The sequence below is a fragment of the Diadema antillarum genome, unplaced genomic scaffold, assembly GCF_040938485.1.
Source record: "Diadema antillarum isolate AM-2024a unplaced genomic scaffold, OU_Dant_1.0 scf00000036, whole genome shotgun sequence".
Classification (NCBI taxonomy): domain Eukaryota; kingdom Metazoa; phylum Echinodermata; class Echinoidea; order Diadematoida; family Diadematidae; genus Diadema; species Diadema antillarum.
In genome coordinates this window covers 2987257-3006231 of record NW_027270925.1, presented here as the reverse complement: position 1 = coordinate 3006231, position 18975 = coordinate 2987257, and the positions used below count along the sequence as shown (strand labels likewise).

General features: G+C 38.6%; 1 protein-coding gene across 9 annotated transcripts in view; it reads left to right on the top strand.

The window, feature by feature from the left end:
- LOC139708513 (MAP/microtubule affinity-regulating kinase 3-like) overlaps nucleotides 1-18975 on the top strand; it is a 124169-nt gene that overhangs the window by 23676 nt on the left and 81518 nt on the right. For all 9 annotated transcript variants that reach the window (XM_071620493.1, XM_071620480.1, XM_071620466.1 and 6 more), the window contains exon 3: nucleotides 2938-3084. In XM_071620493.1, coding sequence (XP_071476594.1) covers nucleotides 2938-3084 — 147 coding nt within the window. The remainder of the gene's footprint in view (nucleotides 1-2937; nucleotides 3085-18975) is intronic.

Here is an 18975-nt window from a genome sequence, read left to right as displayed (position 1 = left end):
CAAAATCTATACTTAGAGATGGAGGGAAGAAGTTTGAAAAGTATCTTTCCTGTTCTTTCTTTAGGCAGTTAAACCTGCCCACAGCTTTTACTTTCAATTACACATAGTAACTGGCTACTTATTTCATCTCTAAAAGAGTGTCAGATTCAGAACTGTGTCATATTTCGACATCGCCATGGCAACACAATATTATCATCACTTGTAGTTTTGTAGTGGCTGAACTTACAGTTGAAAGCCCTATTCCACGCTGATGTTGACTTTAAGAGAGTAAGGCAAACAATCTGAGCAGTGAAAGTTTTCTTTCAAATCCCTGCAGAAAATAAAAAAAAAAAGTTGTGATTATTCAGAGTTTGGAGTGCTGTCAGTCACTGCACCTTATATGTGTATTGTGTGTAGGTGGCATAATCACCATGAAGTCTTTCATAAATATGTTAACAAATCCGTGAAAAATTTCCGTATTGAAATGAAATCTTTGAAGAGGAATAGTTCATGCCCTTCCAACTATTCATATTTGAGAGGAATATATATCCCAATATATTTCAAGAAAGAAGATCAATGTTTTTATCACTCTAGTATTTTTGTTGTTGTGAATATTTGTCAGTAGTGATATGTGGGAGCTACAAATAGTAGGTGAACATTCAATTTTTTTGTACAATTTTCTCCCATTAATTCCTGCTAGTTGATTGGATTTCAGGGTTGGCAGGTGTGATGTTATGGGAGGTTTTATTCACGTTCAATTTATTGGATATGTTTCAAGTTATTCAATTACTAGTACCAGAGTGTTGGATAGAGGTACTCTGGCATTGCAAGTTTGAATGTTGAAATATTTGATGAATGTATATCTTCACTGTGTCCACAGTGACTACAATCATATCATTCCTTATGTCAGATAATACATCACAATGCAGAGAACTATACATTACGCTGTATGTGTACATCGTTCAAGGTACAAAATACATATATTATCAATATTCACAAAAAGAAAATCTTATCACTGACTGGTCCATGACAGTAGAGATGTTTGCTCAGTAAAACATGCAAGTTATAATTGTTTCAATGACATCTTGATATGCAAGATGTACTCTGCCCATTACAATCCAAATATTGAACAATGCTTAAAAAAAAACTGTACACATTGTATGCCTTCACATACAAGTTCATAATGACAATAGAGCCGCCATGTCTCACTGATTCTGCAGGGGTTTTTCAGAAAATGTCAATATCTTCTCTTCATGTCAGGATAAGATAATGTCAAAACCCTGATTTGGAATTTGTTCTTGTTTTTTTTTTTTCTTTCCACTTAAATACATGTAGCACAAATATGTCCTCCTCATTACTCTGATAATCTCCCTGAATTGGATTTCTGAATATTGGCAGTCCTGTGACTGTCATTACTAATTTTAGATTGTACTTTTTTTTTGTAAAGAGAATAGAACATATGAATTTATTTATTTATTTATTTTTTTTTTTTTTGTGAAGCAAGGCGCTGAAAGGAAGCCATAATTGAGAGAGGGAAATGGAAAAACTGGCTGCGTGAAAGCAAATGAGTTGTTGACAAGGTCATGCCTTTATGTACATGTAAGGAGGAAGCTGGATCTGCTGAGCTATTTTAAAATTTGGAATATAGAACATCGTTTTAAAAGATGAAACCTCAGTATTACTCAAAAATAACCATCCGATTTCAAGAATGTGAATCTTCTTAATGGAGAATAAAATGGTAGGCTTTCTGGCTTGGTTAAAGACACTCAGTGGAAGCCACAGTCAAATACTGTATATGAGAAGAAATCCCAAGGAGGTGGCTTCACACACATAACCCAAAATGAGAGCCAGTCAGCATAAAATGCCGACAAATCCATGTCATTTACCAGTAGAAATAATGTTGTAATGCATGTTCACAAAACCAATTTGAAATGCCGATACAAAAAAATGTGTCCAAAATTCAAATTCATCTGCACTGTATCTCATATATCTTGCAGAGCATGTCATTGAATTTGATTAATTTATTATTAAAGTTAGATTTATCATTTCTTTGTATTTACCTGCCTGTGGGCAGGTATGTTGTAGTAACCTAGGATTGTTTATTACATGCTATGATGTGTGAAGAAACAAAGTGTGTGTTTTATATTGATAATACAATCCTGTATAGATGTAAAAGGCACATATAAATTAGTTTTGAGCACAAATTAGTTACTAGGATATTTAGTTGATCATTCACAAAGAACTCGATTTGTTAGGAAGTAGGTTTCAAGATGATTTGAGACCAGAGAAGTTGCTACGAATGGTCTCTTCCAGTTGTTGCACATATGATCATGAACATGAATGCAGATGCAGCATGTACAGTGTAGACTATGTACATTGTGATCTATACATTTTGAATTGTGTGCTAGACCCATGTCTGTATGATTTTCATAAAATTGCTGATAATGCTGCAGTGGGCATCATTTCAAAAAGCTCTGTACAACAATCATTAAGTTTCACAAATGGCAGTTTCTATGGCAGCAGTGATGCAGCAATCAATCAGATGTGAGTGTTTGAGTCATTACCATGGTAAGCGCACTTATAGCAACTTTCAATGATTGTAAAGTCCTTTATGAACCTGTGGATGTTTATTGCCCAAGTTCACGAGAGTGCAACTGTATCTGTGGTCACACATGAACTTTAATCTTATTCATTGTATGTATTCCATCCATGCAAACAAAGAAGGACTCAAAGTTCAGTCGGTTATCTGCACGAGCCTTATTATCATTGCTGTGAAACCAGATTACCTCTCCGTGTAAGGCCTGTATGCCCCATTATTGCAGAAGCCATGTTGGTGATCACTTCAAAAGAAGATCTTCTGTGCAATGTAATATCTTCATGGCTTCCACAAGACATTAACACTTTCATGTTTGTGACTATTAAACTCCATGCCTTTTCACAATGCCTTTCTGGTTCAAGGGGGAAGATTCATCCAACTCGTCACGCACCAGGAGTAGAACAACAGACGAACAGCCACATGTCGGCAAGTACCGTCTCATCAAAACCATTGGCAAAGGAAACTTTGCAAAAGTCAAGCTGGCCAAACACATACCAACTGGGAAAGAGGTAAGTTGAGTTAGAGCTAGCTGCCTGTGTGCGGGTTGTGTGGCTTTTCATTTGCTCGATTATTCCTGCAGTGATATTGATAGGACTGTAGTGTCCAATCACTTGTCATACATTTCCAATACAGTGCGCTCCCGTTTTAACAAACCCGGTTATAACGAAATTCCGGTTACAACAAAGAACAAATTCTGGCTGCAACATTATTAGCTCTGTGTGTTTTTATTGTTCATTTGTTCGGTTATGACGAAATTTCGATATAACGAAAGAAAGCTGCCCGTCCTGAGGACTTCATTATAACGGGAGTCCGTTGTACTAATAAATGTACATCAATTTTTGCGCATGGACTCACTGACAAATCTCAGACGCACACTTGGGCATGATATGCAGTTTTCGGGCAATGGTCAAAGTTGTTAGGTTTGTAAATTGTAGTCTGTTGAAGAAACCAACAGGCATATTGTAGTATACACAATCACACAAACATATGCTTTAGTTCATTCTAAAGTTTTTTTTCTTCATGTTCTGAAAGTCTTAATGAGAATAATGTTCTTTTTTTAATGGCCAGCTTTCTACTACAGTAGTCTCTTTGCTGGAACTCATCACCTATTTATTTCAAGTTATTGTATGATATCTGAGAGAGTAGCATGTTGTGTCAAATTTTAGCTTTAGCTAGGTATATTGCTTAGTGGCGAGAAATTTGAAGTACCAATATAAAAAACATTTTGTAGTCTAAATTGTACATGATCTATTAGATGGCCTCATCTTTTCTCAATTGTGACATTTATAGAAATGAACATAATCAAAAGTAGTCATTTTCTGTGGAATTAATAGTAGAATCTTGATATAAGCTTTGCACGCTGGATTACAAAAACATGAATGCACTGAAGGATGTTCATTTGGAAAAGGGGAAGGGGAAGTTGTGCTCTCAGGTGTTTTAGTTGTTGAAAATATTATTTTGGCAACAACACTGTGTTTGAGCTTTCTCAGGGGCAACTTGATCTACAGATTGCAATGAAAGCAACAACACTGATAGGTCCACAATACACTTCAAGTACATCGTCAGATTTCCTCTGTAGCAGTTGTGGCTAACTAGCCCTCCCTTTAATGGAAAACAAAACCACATATATGTATAAGCACCACAGATTCATGCTCAATCTGCATCGTGTGTTTATTGCAAATATCAGCAGTTCCCATGTGATGAGCAAGGTCCAACCGAATTCCAGTCCCAACAGATTGTCTTCTGGTATTTCTTTTTTTCAATGTCCCACTGAGACAGACAGAAGTTACGTTCACATGATGTTTGTAATCTTCAGTGATTAGCTTGCACTTTTAAACTATGATGTGTGTCCACATGACACGTAAACTGAACGACTAAATTTTTGGTGATAATTAAACCACAAAGAGAAATACATGCATGCAGTGCCGGCAATAAATTCGTCAATGATGGACGACAATACAGTACTGTGCAACACTCTTGCGGTCGACCCAGAAGCTCAGGGGGACAAGGGTTCACAAAGAGGTTAAGCTATCTTTCGGGTCAGAATTATTGTGTTCAAACAATGCTAAATGAGGAGTTGACAGAGCATAAACCCTTTAGATGTCTTATGGTTCAAGTCATCAACTAGTCTTTGAAGACTGCTAAATTTCGTGTACATTTACGTGTGGCTAAACTCCAAGCTAATCATCTAAGATTAAAACTTAGAGAGGAATCCTTAAGTTATAAAAGGAACATTGTGTGGATGTAACTATTGAATGACACTTGTTACACTGTAAAGTGTAATTGGTGTCTTTGCTATGATAATGTACATAATAGGCAAATTTACCAGGTATTCAAATGGGTAGATGCCATTCATCCAACAAACTGTCAATGAGCTACATGAATTCAATTCATTCATTCTCATTGAAAAGATTATATCAGGGGATAATTTGCTTGCATTAGTAATTGATATGTCTGACTAAGTATCGGTAAGCAGTCGGGTTGTCAGGAACATTTGTTATGAAGGTTGGCATACGATATATGATATGACAATGAACAAAGATATTCAAATACTAGGGGAAGTGGAACAGAAATTATGCATGCAAAAAGTTAGGTTACAAATATTGAAGACAGGGTGAGTACAGAGTTGAAATGACAGTTTCCACTTTCGTTATGATTGCACACAAGTTTGAGAGACCTGTATCCCCATCACCTTTCCTATACCTGTCCCCTTCCACAAAACAAACACAAAAAGAGAACAAACAGACTATTAAACCAGGAGTTGAACTTTGCTCTGATTGTTTCTCATTTACATGCATAATTAATATAGAGCTCAATGGAACAAAAGACAGTTATTCGGCAGAGGGAAGGCTGATGTAGAATGAAGGACTTAGGAGTTGAGAGATACTGACTCACCAGGTCAAAGGTCATGCACGATGGGGAAGTGTGTTGATGCAGCGTAGGAGCTGTGTGTTTGTCCAAGGTGGCAAAGCAAGTTGACATGGGGAGGATTTACCAGGGACCAAATATGTACATGATGCTCGGCAACAGTCAAAACCTGTCAAGCACCTTTTCATAAGTAGATTAAACAAAAACCAGGGAGGCTTACTATACTGATCAACCTCCCCCTACCACCCCCCCCCCCCTACCCATCCCATCTTTCCTGTCTCCACTACAGATTGTGAACATGAAACTCCTGTTCCTAGTGTACTTTTGCATATGTTTGCATTGAATCAAGCATGGGAAAGGGTGTGAATGGCTAGTTGCTTTGTTTTGTTTTTTGTTTTTTTCTTTGACCTCTGCCCTCGATTGAAGTAGCATTTTCTGTATCCTGTTAGTTTGCGGCTGATAATGTACTACCTCCAGTTCATGGCTTATACATTTCCATGTGGTGTGAACTCACCATACAGAGGTTGTACTGAATGTGTTCATGCCCTGATAGTGGCTTGTAATGTGATACACTTACAGATCAGTATTGATTTGGGATGTATTTACATGTAGAGTATTCAGATTACATGAGGTACATGATGTGGTCACAACCCATTGTGCAATTAACATACTCAAATAAATGAGTTATTAGCCGGTGATTCATGTACCTGATAGTAACAAATTACAAAGAACCATTTCAGGGGAAACATACTGACAGAGATGATATCATATAAATGTCAAAACTTGGTGGGATCACAAAAGCAGTGAACTAGTGGAAACAAAAAAATAACGTAGAAATATTCTGAAAGTGTCTGTCATAATATTATTTATGTTCTGACGGTGGTCCTATCTTCGAGGATAAGCTCTATGGGACGCCTAGCGTCGCATGGTCAATTTCGTTACAAAATTGATAATGTCGTCGATGAAATAACTGATTCCGTGACGAAATGACCGATTTTGTAGCGAAATTGACCGTGTGACACTTGGCGCCCCATAGAGCTTATCCTCGAAGTTGGCTTATCCTCGAGGTTAAGGATCACCGTCTGAGTGCAATTATTATGACAGTGATGCTACTCATGCAGTATATCCTTCATTGTATGCATGTGATCTTTGTCATTAATTTTCTGGAAACCAATAATTTCAATAATTCTGCTCAGGGCAAAAAACTTTAATTCACGTTAAACCCAGCCTAGTAGTGGAGGGATTTCATGGAGTGAGAAGGCTGACCTGGCTCGGATTTATTTGAGAATCTCCACGACAAATTTTGTACAGCTTTATCACTGACCGCTACATGAGTACACTCGCAGGCGGAGAATCTTGCCTGGAGCCAACCGTTACGGCTGAACGTATGCTTCAATGCACATACCAGTATTCGCTGACAGGCGCTGTTCGTGGTTTTTCGGATGCACCCTGGTGGGCAGCGAATGAAGATCAATTCAATCAAACTGCCAATGTTTCCCTATGGGTCTTGCACAGTCTTGTATGACAGATAAAGGTCAAGGTTGCCTAAATGATATCAAGGAAAATGTGTCTCTATTTTTTTAACCTGTAGGCCCTATATTTGGTTATTTGATTTGCACATGGGCCAATAATCTAAACGACTCACTGATATCCAAGCAGTGTAAACTGCTGTGTAGATTGACCAATTTTGTGTAAATCTTCACTTTTTTATCATGCTTTGTGTCTCTGCAAGTAGTGAAATAACTCCCACTCAAGGGTTAGATTCACCTGCAAGAATTGAAGCTTCTACAAATTGTAGTGCCCAAGCTGTAGTGCTGATACAGAAGGTCAAACCTGGCAATTTGACATCACTCTTTCTGGGTTTTTTTTTTAGAAGTTGCCTCTTTGTGAGAAGTGGAAATTAGCATTCCAATTATCTGTCCGTACCTTGGAAACATGCCCCAAATGTTCTCTCTGAATTCGCCCCCTTGCCAAATCAGAAACGAGTGTAGTCAGACCTGGCTTCGGGCAATGGTGCACGGCGAGCAAAGGAGAAGAAGCGCTCATGTGTGTTATTCCAGTCGGCTGGCAAATGCCAAGATCCACCAAGTAGCACTGGGAGGGCCCCAGTCACAGGAAGTCTCACACACATGTTAATATTTCTCTTGTCGAAGAAGGACAGCACAGTATGCTTGCATGTTCCACATTCTCAGTGATATTCAGTCACACACTAATACTGCGTTCACATTGCCTTTAAAGATTTGTACTGGTGTTGCACCGAGACGCACCAAGACGCACCTCAACAGTCTCGTAACAAACATATTCATGTTGCTCTCGCTGCCCCAGAACAACTCCAATGCAGTCCCGTGATAGCATATTCACATTGCAGATGGTTGTCTTGCAATGGAGCACATGTTTTCTGTTTATGCGCGAATCATTGGAGGCTTCTTCACCCTTGGAAAAAAAGAAAAGAAACAGAGAAATAATGATGGTGCGCATACATTTCCGCCTCTTGTCGCAAACTGTAACTGCTTTTATATGGCAGCTCTGTTGTAGAAAAAAAAAAAGGGGGAAAAAAGATAAATGTGAAAGGAATAACAGAGAGAGAGACTGAAGTAGACAAGGAAGGGAAGATGAAGGGATCATTTGCCCAGGGTCACTAACACTCAGGTACATTCACATTGATGCAATATTACGCTTGGTATATTCATAATGTGAATGCAAAATGGCGAAATACATTGCAAAATGCTGTGATGTCTAGGGTGATAATTCAAACTTCGCCAGAAATACGCATGTGGTATTTGAGTGCGAATTGTGTCACGAAATATATCAGTGATCATACAGTTGTGCATTTCTCATGTGACTCGACACACTTCGTGTCTTTTCTTATTGGAGATATGCATGCGCATTGCTGGCCCGAAATGATATGTTATTGTATTCCATGAATGAGAATGGTACCAAGTCAATTACTATCCATTATTGTGATATTTTACCATTGAGAACAGTGGCAATTTAATACCACGGTAATTCTAATGTGAACGCATGATCTGCTATTAGATGAGCAAAATCAACGGGTACTAATGAGTAAAAGGAATATGAGACGAGGCCCTGCCCAAATGCATTTGTGGGCATGTAGGTGGGGGGAAAAAAATTGATGCCCTGAACACAATTCATCATCTTTCAGCTCTACACATTGAAAGGTTGTTGTGGTCATGGTTGTGACTGGGATATTTTTAAAGAAATTTGATGCTGTCAGGGGTAGACTAGAAGTGGGTTTATTTTTCCCAACATATTCTTTAAATTACTGCAATTGGAAGTGTGTGTGCATGCAGTACACAAGAATTGCTTGTGATACACCAGTTTGGATGAAATCCCATAGGCCTAGATGTCAAAGATGCCAACTGTTATTTTTTAGCATTATTTCATACTTTTTTGGCCAAAACTGCTACCGGTTTCATGGTAAATACTGTTTCTCCCACATTGTATTACTACACTGGTCTGGCATGCAAGGTAACAATAATTTTTTCCCCCCAAGAAAAATGTGCCTTTTTAGCCCTTAGAAGACTGCATCCCTATGTATGGAGGAGTGCATTATCCAAACACCAAGGTGCTGGTCAACTTTGTTTAAAGAAGCAAAGATTGACTTAGCAACATTTGAGCTTACTGCTAGCAGTTCATGCTTCTTTATCTTAGATTACCCAGGGAGAATTCCTTTAAGTGCTACCCGCTACCCGTAATTCATTTTGTAATGTAATTGTGTATCGCCCATGCCATGATCAATAAGTCATAATGAAATTGAGTCGAGAAAGGAGGGTGGAGTTTTAATAATTACCACCGCAGTGACTATTGATGTAGTTACTTGCTGCATGTCAATGGCATTTTGTGTGGAAAAGAGAATGAAGGGGGAAAAAATGAGTCGCCGGTATTTTGCTGTGAGACAAGCAGAACAGTCCAAAACATGTACCCCAGTGATTTTTCAGAGAAAATGCACCGTGTGCATGCCCAGTTCAGCAGACGCAGTTTGCTCTCACAGTATGGGCATGCTACTGTGTAATGAGATGAACATGTCGGCCCTTCGACCGGGAGACCCAGCTGGTGGGGTAGCCTCAAAAGGGGGTCAAGCATTAACCCTCTCTCACTCTCTGTCTCACTCTCTATCTCCCTGTCTCCCCCCCCCCCTTCTTGTCTCTTTTACAGGCAGAGGGGCATCATGGCAGTGATTTACTCATTAATATGTTTTTAGTAGAAGTATTCACTAATAGTGTTTAGGATGGGATATGTGCCATAAATGTAAAGTAGCTGCACGTCCAAGTCTGTGCAGTTTTTGATAGGCTAGACATTGTTTATAATCAAGTGGATACATGTGACCATCTAACAGCTGCTGTTTATCATATTTATGCTCTGAAAAGATTGAACAGTATTACTAGTATTCAATGAAGTGATCTACGGTAGGTATATATGATATGCAATGACAGCAATAAACGTGCATCAATGTGGTATGTCTTGTGTCTTTCTCTTCTATGCCAGAGATATGAAAAAAGAGCTCCATTTTACATGCATGAACAATCCTGCTAGGAAAACAGCAGCAAAAGTTCACATTTGTATAACAAGTGTACTCATTCCGTTATAAAATGTAGAAAGTGCACAGTTCAATTACAAATAGGGCATGGGTTATAAATTACTGCGCAATACTAGACCCACCTAATCAGAAAATTAACAAAAGAATTGATATGAAATTCAGCTTCAAATTTCAATCCTCAGACATTGGCCATCTTTTATTCCTCCATAAAGATTTATCAACATCTATAGTACTACAGTGTCTGTGATCATATTCCCCACTATGTTGTATATAGCAAATCGTAATTTAAGTACAACTCCCTTCTGTGTTATGGCAATAGTAATTAAAGTGTAACTCCCCCTTTATTAAAGTTGCTTTTTGAACAGAATAAAGTCAAGCCAAGAGAATGGTTTTTCGTAGAAGATCATTAAAGATAGTATTTTTCACAAGTCCTCACAAATCAGTGACATTAGTCCTTACCACATAAATTATGCATATTTAATGAAGTAGTAATTGCATTACCTCACATTTCTCGTATTCTTTTTGCCCCAAAATATTTTTACAAAAGTTTTTTTTTTTTTTGACGTGATGATTTTACTAGCAGCTGTCTCTCTTTCACCCCTAAAACTCATTACTGCTCAGTTATCTTAGACCAACAATAGTATACATGTTTATGTGTACTTCATGTGAAAGATGCACTGTACAAAGGTTTCATGTGGATTTCATTCCAAAACAGGAAAATTGATTAAGATTTGTGGGCCATGGGGGTTACTTTTGTGTTGATGACATCATCACTTTAACTCATTTGCATATTAGGTGATTGCAGCTAATGTCAATATTTCACCAATTCATGTGAAATTTTAAAGCTCCCTGTAGAACTACTTCTTGCGTGATTTTGATGAAACGTCTTGCTTCTTCTTGTTTGATTAGACCCTGTTTCAACAAATTCAACTCGAACATAGAGTGGAGTGACACTCTAGCTACATGTAGCAGTATCTACTGCTTAACCCAAATCAGCATGATGCTCAGTAATAAAGTAGAATTCTAACGTTATGTTTGTAGGGTTCAAAAACTAAAACAACAAACAAACGCACACACACAAGTAATGAACTGGGATATGAAGGATGAATGGAGTCCATGAAGACAGCAGCAAGATCAAGGTAGCATTAGTAGGGAGCTAATTCAAGTAAGCATGTTCCTCCATCAAACGTAAGACTCAATTACACGGCAGAGCAAACCTGTACATGTTTGGTTGTAAGCTCATTATCATTCGTCCTAATTACATGCTGGCTGAGGCTTTAGACATAACTCAATTACTCGTCTGCAATCTTGGCCAAGGCCTAATCTTATTTCCGACGAGTTCCTGGTAGTCCTTCGCATTGAGTCGGTTCACGCTGACGAGTAAAGTGATGTCATTGCGTGCAAGTGGGCGGCACCGGCAATGCTGATATTGCATTAGGAGCTTGGCAGGGACCTGGACCGAAGAAATATTTGGGGGAAAGTTTTGCTCTCAATATAGTTCTATGATTAACTGTCTTTTTTATGGCACTCATGGCTAAGGCAATCTGGAAAGAGTGAATAAGGGTAGTGTTCAATAGAAATTTCGAGATTACATTGTTGATGAATACGTGACTGAAAGTGATAAAAGTTTTCGCAAATCAGGAAAATCACATTTGCTGTCCTTCATGCGTATGTGAAAGTTAACAGCCTTTTTGTTTACAAAGTCTCCAACAAGTCCAAGCAAAGTTCAACCCAGTTTTTCTCGAAACATGTTGTAGTCAACAGCGAGTAATCAAAACTGTAGTGGCACTTGAGATACATATTGAGTTTCAGACCAGTGTGAGAGATGGGAGAATAACATACAAGTGACAATGCTACAGCATTATACAGTTTTCTTTACAGGATAGTGATTCATCTTTAGTTTGGTACAGTCCTGTTTAGACTTCTATAGACTTAGTGCAGTCTTGAGAATAAGTTGAATAAATAGATAAATAAATGAATAAATAAACAAATGAATAAATATATATATATATATATATAAACAAATAGATAAGTAAATTGACTGTGGGGTCAAAATTGCAATCATTTTCATAGTACCCTCGTCCACTTTAAAGACATGACTTCACAAGCCCTCAGAGATTTGTTTTATACAATTGTTTGCCACTGAGATGTCAGGTCTTGTTGTTTTGGTTATTTTGCAGTGATTTCTTTAATTTCCCTAAAGGGAAAGGTTATAGAATAAATGCAACAAAACCTTGTAACGAAAGAAAAAGACCTGGAGGATTGAATCAGAATAAGGGGGGGGGGGGGAGTATAACAGTAATGAAGCTGAGACCACTTGCTCATTAGGAGGTCATGGAGGAACAATCATGCTCCATGGTCCCCTGGAAGTCTGTAGGTTATCGTAATCGCATGACTGCCGGACCATCACGAATGGGAAACTTTACATTTTCTTTTCAAACTAACGTATGAAGTAACAGTTTTCAGTACTTTCCTGAATAACATTTTTCTTAATTGTGACTCTCTGTCAAGATGTATGTAGTATGTAGATAATGATATGACCTGGCACACCCTCCAAGATAGCAGATGGAAGACACGTTAACAAAGACAAATAGGGTCCTTTTTTTTTTTTCAGATTAATTTTTAGGGATCCCCACTTTTTGGCAGTCGGCACATGTCTCCATCTGTTTTCCTGTAGCTATCATGCTACTATTATAACATGTGTGATCGTTGATGGGAGGGATCCACTCTGCCGGACGCACGTATTGATCCCATTCTATGGCTCGGGCTTATCGACAGAAAAGGGTTCCCTGAAAGGCCCTGGCAACAATGGGCCCCCACAGCACTTCTCAGAGTTCGCACACCGGCCTTGTGTACTCACGGCCGTGTTATGATGTGTAGAATAGAGGGAAGAGTCTGTTCCCGAGTCGCTCATAATGTAGACTCAAGAACTCTGTTGTGGTACTTTTACTGTATTAATTGCTTTGTGTGTGCAGTGAGAGGGTAGACTGTGCTTTTACAGTATGTCATGTGCCTGGATGTGCTTTTGTTTTGACTCAGTATTGCACTGATGTACTAAGAATGATTTTACAGGTTGCATTACTGTGTGTGTTTTCACTTTTGTTTTGTGTGAGAATTCAGCAGAGCATTTGCAATCCAGTTCAACAATGTCAGGATGTGAGATACAATTTTACCCCTGGAAATTTTTTTTTTTAATTTTTTTTAGGACTTGTATGTTGATCACTCTAAATTATCTTATGTTTAGTATCAGCTCAAGAAATAATTTGTAATTATCATTCAATTGATTTTTGGTCCTTAACTGAGGGCATATATTTTATTACTCGTTATCACAAAATAGATATCAGCATTGCTGAGGAACTGGCCATACACTGGAAAGCATTCATTTTCAGTCTATTTTATGGGAAAACAACAATTGCCCATGTAGTGTATATAATGTGATTTATGATTCTCTAGCTTGGCATCATTGAAAGCATTTGTGTATTCCTAAAGAGATCTGTTTGTGTTGACACCTTCGAAGCGTATGCACAAACGAGACCAATTCTAGCTCCGCCATCAAGCTGTACGGTCAACAAGCTGTAGGAATATCGTTGAAGGACCATGGGCAAGTGCTCATATTCTGCTGCATTATTAGGTACGTTGCTTTCGACTTGTGTATGTGTGTGTGCTGAAGTGTCCTGGCACATGTTCTGCTCGACAGCATACAGACTTCATCAAGTAACATGGTGCAACCCATTATTGCCTTCTGAGGTAGCATCCGTAATTCCTGCAAGATTACCGGGGATCTCCAGCCAAACACGGGCTCATAGCTGTGCCTAAAAGCCATGTGAAAACCGCAAGGGAGATAGAGGAAAAAAAATAGAATATTCTGTTTCATAGCGACAGTGAAAGGGGTACAAAAAGTGACTTTGATAACTGTTTCAATGGTGTATAAAAGAGTGAAGACCATTCTAAAAAAATACTGGCAACTAGATTTAAGCTGTAGGCCTAGAGTTCAGAAAGCCATGAAGTAACAAGTATTTCCTGTAAAAGAGGAAAACAAGTTCAGTGTTTTTTCATCATATAAATTTGTAGAAGCCATCAAGGCAAGTGGATAAAACTTAACAAAAAGCAGCCTAGGGAGCTTAAAGGGGTGGTCTAGTTTTGGTTGAGATGGGGATTCTGATTTTAATTTTTTCTTTGCAAGATAATTAGAAACGTATTATATGATATATTAAAGAACATCCCATTCTAAGAGGAATTGACAGTTTATTTGATGAAAGTTGGTTTTGAAATGGTTGAAATATCCCAAAACAAACTAAAACAAAATCCTAATAAAAGGTGGGCCTCACCTTTTAATGACATATTAAATTTTGTCAGAAATGATAAGAACACAGGATGCACAGTTTTGCCATCGTAATGTACCTCCAAGATACGCAACAGAATAGTACTTACCACTGTATACTGGGCTGGCTGCAGTTGATGGTGATAATAGACTCTTTGTATCAAACACGCAAGGTACCTCTTGAATTGAAGGAGGCATGCAGTCTGTCCTGGTATTTAGCCAATTGCCCCATCCGGACATTACCACGAAAAATGGATTCAAGGTGATAGTGTCATTTCAAGTTCAGGATTGTCAAAGGGAATCAACTCAATTTGGAAGTTGGTTCCCCCCCCCCCCCCCCCCCATCGCTCTACAATCATGGCTCCAAAGTGCAATCTCCGACACTTGACCCGCTCCTCTGAATTACCTGTGCATTGTCCACATTGGGATGTAATATATTATCGCCCGGCATCTATTCGCATCCATTCGCTTCATGCCGCCCTGGGCAAGCCCCCCTGTCTCTCTTCCCACGCAAAGAGCCCCTTTCAAGCTTTAAAGGGCAATGTATGAGTAATATCGCATCAGAATAGTTTTGTGAGTGTGTTTGTGTGGGTTTTTTTAACCGCGCACGATCCATGTTTAACATCCCTCAAGTATTCATTTGCTTGTTTGTTTGTTGGAGACAGTTTTACATTATAATTTTCCTCCAATCTTATCCCTCCCTTGTGCAATATTCCCTGGTCAATATCTCATTCATTGCCATCCAATATGATTAATATTGTAACAGTCAATATATATAACAAACTGCCATCAAAGCTGTGGTTCAGTGTTAGCCCAAGTGAATCTCAAGCCTGTCCTTTAACTCAAGGCGTTGTCATATATTTGTAGGTTACAAATGGCCAGTGATATTAACTGTGTGGCCAAGAATGATCAATTGCAGGGTCACATGCCAATTACTGTGAGTTTTGTGCCAAACATAATATTGTACACAGAAGAGAGGACCCCCCCCCCCCCCCATGAAAGACACTCAACAGCTGGAAACAATGGTACTGTACTTGTATACAGCTCCTGACTGGAAATGCATACAATGTGCCATGTAAATCTTCACTTTCTAATTATGTGCTGAGCACCCTGGGCTTGAATAGAGTCAGCCTTCAGACATGGGCATAGTCATCGTTTTGTCCCTGCCATCAAGTAGTCAGATAAAAGGGTGTGGTTTGGGGTGTTTGTATATTTACATTAAGAAGGACATCGTTACTAGCCACATTCACACGTACAAAATCGCAGGATGATGATCACGCTCCAAATCTTGAGATATCGTGCAAGCCTTCACACGGTCAGAAGTAGCGGGGTGACGATTGCGCTTCAAATCTCGAGATTTTTTACAAGCGTTCACATGGACAGGAATAGCCCGCTTATTGCTAGTCGATAAATCTATTGTTCTTGCGCATCACAACGGTGTGGTGCGCACGCTGTTATGTGTTATTTGAATGATGGGATATAAATCTATAAATATGATAAATGTATGGAGATTATCTGGCCAAGTGTTCACACAGTCACCGTGGGGTGAATTAGCATGCCAATTCAGAAATAATCGCAAGATTTCTTGGGATTAGCATCGGGATGCTGATTACGCGAAGTGGTGGGGGTTTTGTGTCCACACATGCAAAAAACTCGAGATTGCGATTGTGATGCAGATCTCGAGATTTATATCCCACTAATTCATGTAGGTGTGAATCCCATTACTGTGCCACACGTCATCTAACAAATTATGTTGAATATCGATGACCATGTTATCATCCCTGAGATGAATCACAATCATTACTATAGTTTCTTCTATCTGAATGTCCCTGTAGTCGAGTTTGAAAAGGGGAAATGAAAATGATTGATTAAACTTACTGATTATGTTTTAGGCGATTACGCATCAGGATCTCTCTGTTCATTCAAGAACATCATTTCTCTAGAGACGTATGCATTGGGGTCATCTCTGTTATGGAGTTTTTCCATATTTTTTAATGGTGTTCTAAAAAATACATAGTAAAATATTTTATTCAAAGGATTTTGTGTTCATAGATTGCAGATAATCTAAGCATACATTGTATTTACAGCAAATTAGTGCAGGCATAAATCCTGAATGTTCTGATTTTGTAATGTTTTTATGTTTAGACATTTATAAGCATTAGTTGTGTACTACGTGGAAAGGGTGCATGGTTTGGACTATAGATTAAAGCTCGTGCATTGTGATAGTTTGGTGAAACTGTGAGATACAATGAGGAGATATGTTTACTTTTAAAAGAGATTTAAAAGGAGGCTTCAAATAACATGATTGCTGTAAGGTTCAGGCAAGTTGAGGCCAGGAGTTAGTACAGCTAATATCTTCTATGACCAAGCAGGAAAAAAAGAAAGGAAAGAGAAAAGAAATGTCTCCTGTACTTTCTAGTCCCACATGCTTCTTTCGACGTCTCATTACCAAAACTTAATTTGAGCTCCAAGGGCAGGTTGGCTGTAGGCAGGGGCGTCTGCGACAAGACTGTTATAACGGTGCCAGTCTCATCACAATTTGTAAAGATCTGAAATTTGAGGGCATTTACCAGCATCAGTGCACCCATTTCCAGGCTCAGGCTGGATGGCAAAGGAACATTCATCGTTGGCAACCACACGAGAGGCGCCAGACATTGCCAGTCGTCACCCACTCTGTGACGTGCATGTCTGCATGCAGGGAGTTCGTACTTCTGAATTGCAGCATTAACCCCCTTAGGGTTACCATACCCATTACAACTCACAGTGTATGTAAACAGTCACCAATAGAAATGAGAGGTAAAATGATGTGGAACAAGTGCTGCTTGATGTACAGTGCAAAGTCTTAATGTTGATGTGCAAAGAATTATCTGTGAGTATCCATGACATTCAAAGTGCAGATTATGTTTCTGTGGTAATCTCAGGGAATTACGCCCAATGTGTGGATTTATTGAATGCAGAAGTACTGTACGAGCTGAAATTTTGCGTACAGATATTTTCGCAAATTGCTACATGAAGGACATTTTCGTGTGTTGTTAATTTCGCGGTTGCGAGGGTCTAACTGAACTTAGCTTTTTGCGCGTTGTTATTTTCGCATGTTTTTATTTTCGCGTTTCAAAGGCGATTCGCGAAATTCGCGAAAATATAACCACCGCTAAAATTTCAGCTCGTATAGTAGTAGTAGAACACAACAGTAAAGTTTGAGGAAAATCGGACAGTCCCTGCAAAAGTTATGCATTTTAAAAGTTTTGGTGTAGCCATTGCAGGATGAGAAGACTATGTCAGTTTGTGATATCACATGTGAATAATGATATAAAAAAATATCTTATAAAAATGAATGATATTTCAATTTGTATGAAAAGTACACATTCTTTTGCCTTGTTACTGACATAAGTTAAGAGTAATATAATTCTCTGTGCTTTCTGAAAGTGCTCTTTCATTATGTTAGAAAAGTGAAAATATACAGGCATTCTCTTTCGCATGTTTATGACGCTTCATGATTCATTGCTGATTTTATATTGTATGTTTTTGGGGGTTTTTTTTAGTCCTTCAGACCAACTATCCATCCTTGTATGGAAAGTAGAGGATCTTGATGGTTTGCTGTCAGGGTCTGAGTAGCAAGACCAGCTCTTCACAGATTTGTTTGCATTATTGCCTTACCTCACCTATTGTAGGGCCTCATGTTGTCTACATTCTGAGGCCCCGTACACAAGAAACTTTGTGTGCAAGATTGGTCACAAGAAACTTTGTGTGCAAGATTGGTCACGCGTCATAAACCCGAAAGAAAAGTGTCCTGAATGTGTGCCTCGTAGGTGACAACCCAAACTGTGGTATTATGTCTTTCTGCGTGCAATAGCGTTTATATGCCATGCCATTAGTTTTAGAGGTATGTGAGCCAAAGAAAAAAAAAAGATACATCATGTAAAGAGGGAAATGATGATCTTTGAGTGTGCCAGTGTGTCACAAACTGTTCTCCCCCCCCCCCCCCAAAAAAAAATAAAAAAACAAAAAAACAAGGGGGACCCAGACACAATGCCACAATCAGGTTTCCTTGTTCAGTTCTTGGTAGAGGGGAAGCTTCATGCTGTTATAAGGTCAGGCCAAGTTCAACTGAACATGTTGCCCTCTTGATACAGATCCAACGACAGAAATCTTGCATGCATGATTTATTTTATTCTGTAAAAGGAGACCATTCATTTTTGCATAATTTCATACAAGATAACGAATGTGCAAATTTGGAAGCAGTTGGTAATTGTCATATTGAATTCTCTGTTTTGTAACAGGTTTTGTGTACAATCTAGAAACACTCATTTAAGTAAAGGCTTGTCAGCATCCCCGGGGAATATTCTCAGTCAAATAGATAGAAGGAAATATTGTTTTTCCCTTTATAAAGAGGCTTCATTTTGTGCATTATAAACAAAAGTAAACATTCAGTAATGTATGCTCTATGAAGATGATATACCAAACAGGATCACTAGATCATGGTTCAGGGTTGTACATTTGGATCATAGATTGTCCTCGTGTGTTGTATTGGGATAATTTTTGAGAGTCATTGATTTGAAGACATTCATTTATGAGCAGTTTTTAGCCAATTGCACTATGTAACCCATTGTCAGCATTTATTAATCAGAAATTATAATGAAACATAAAGATTTT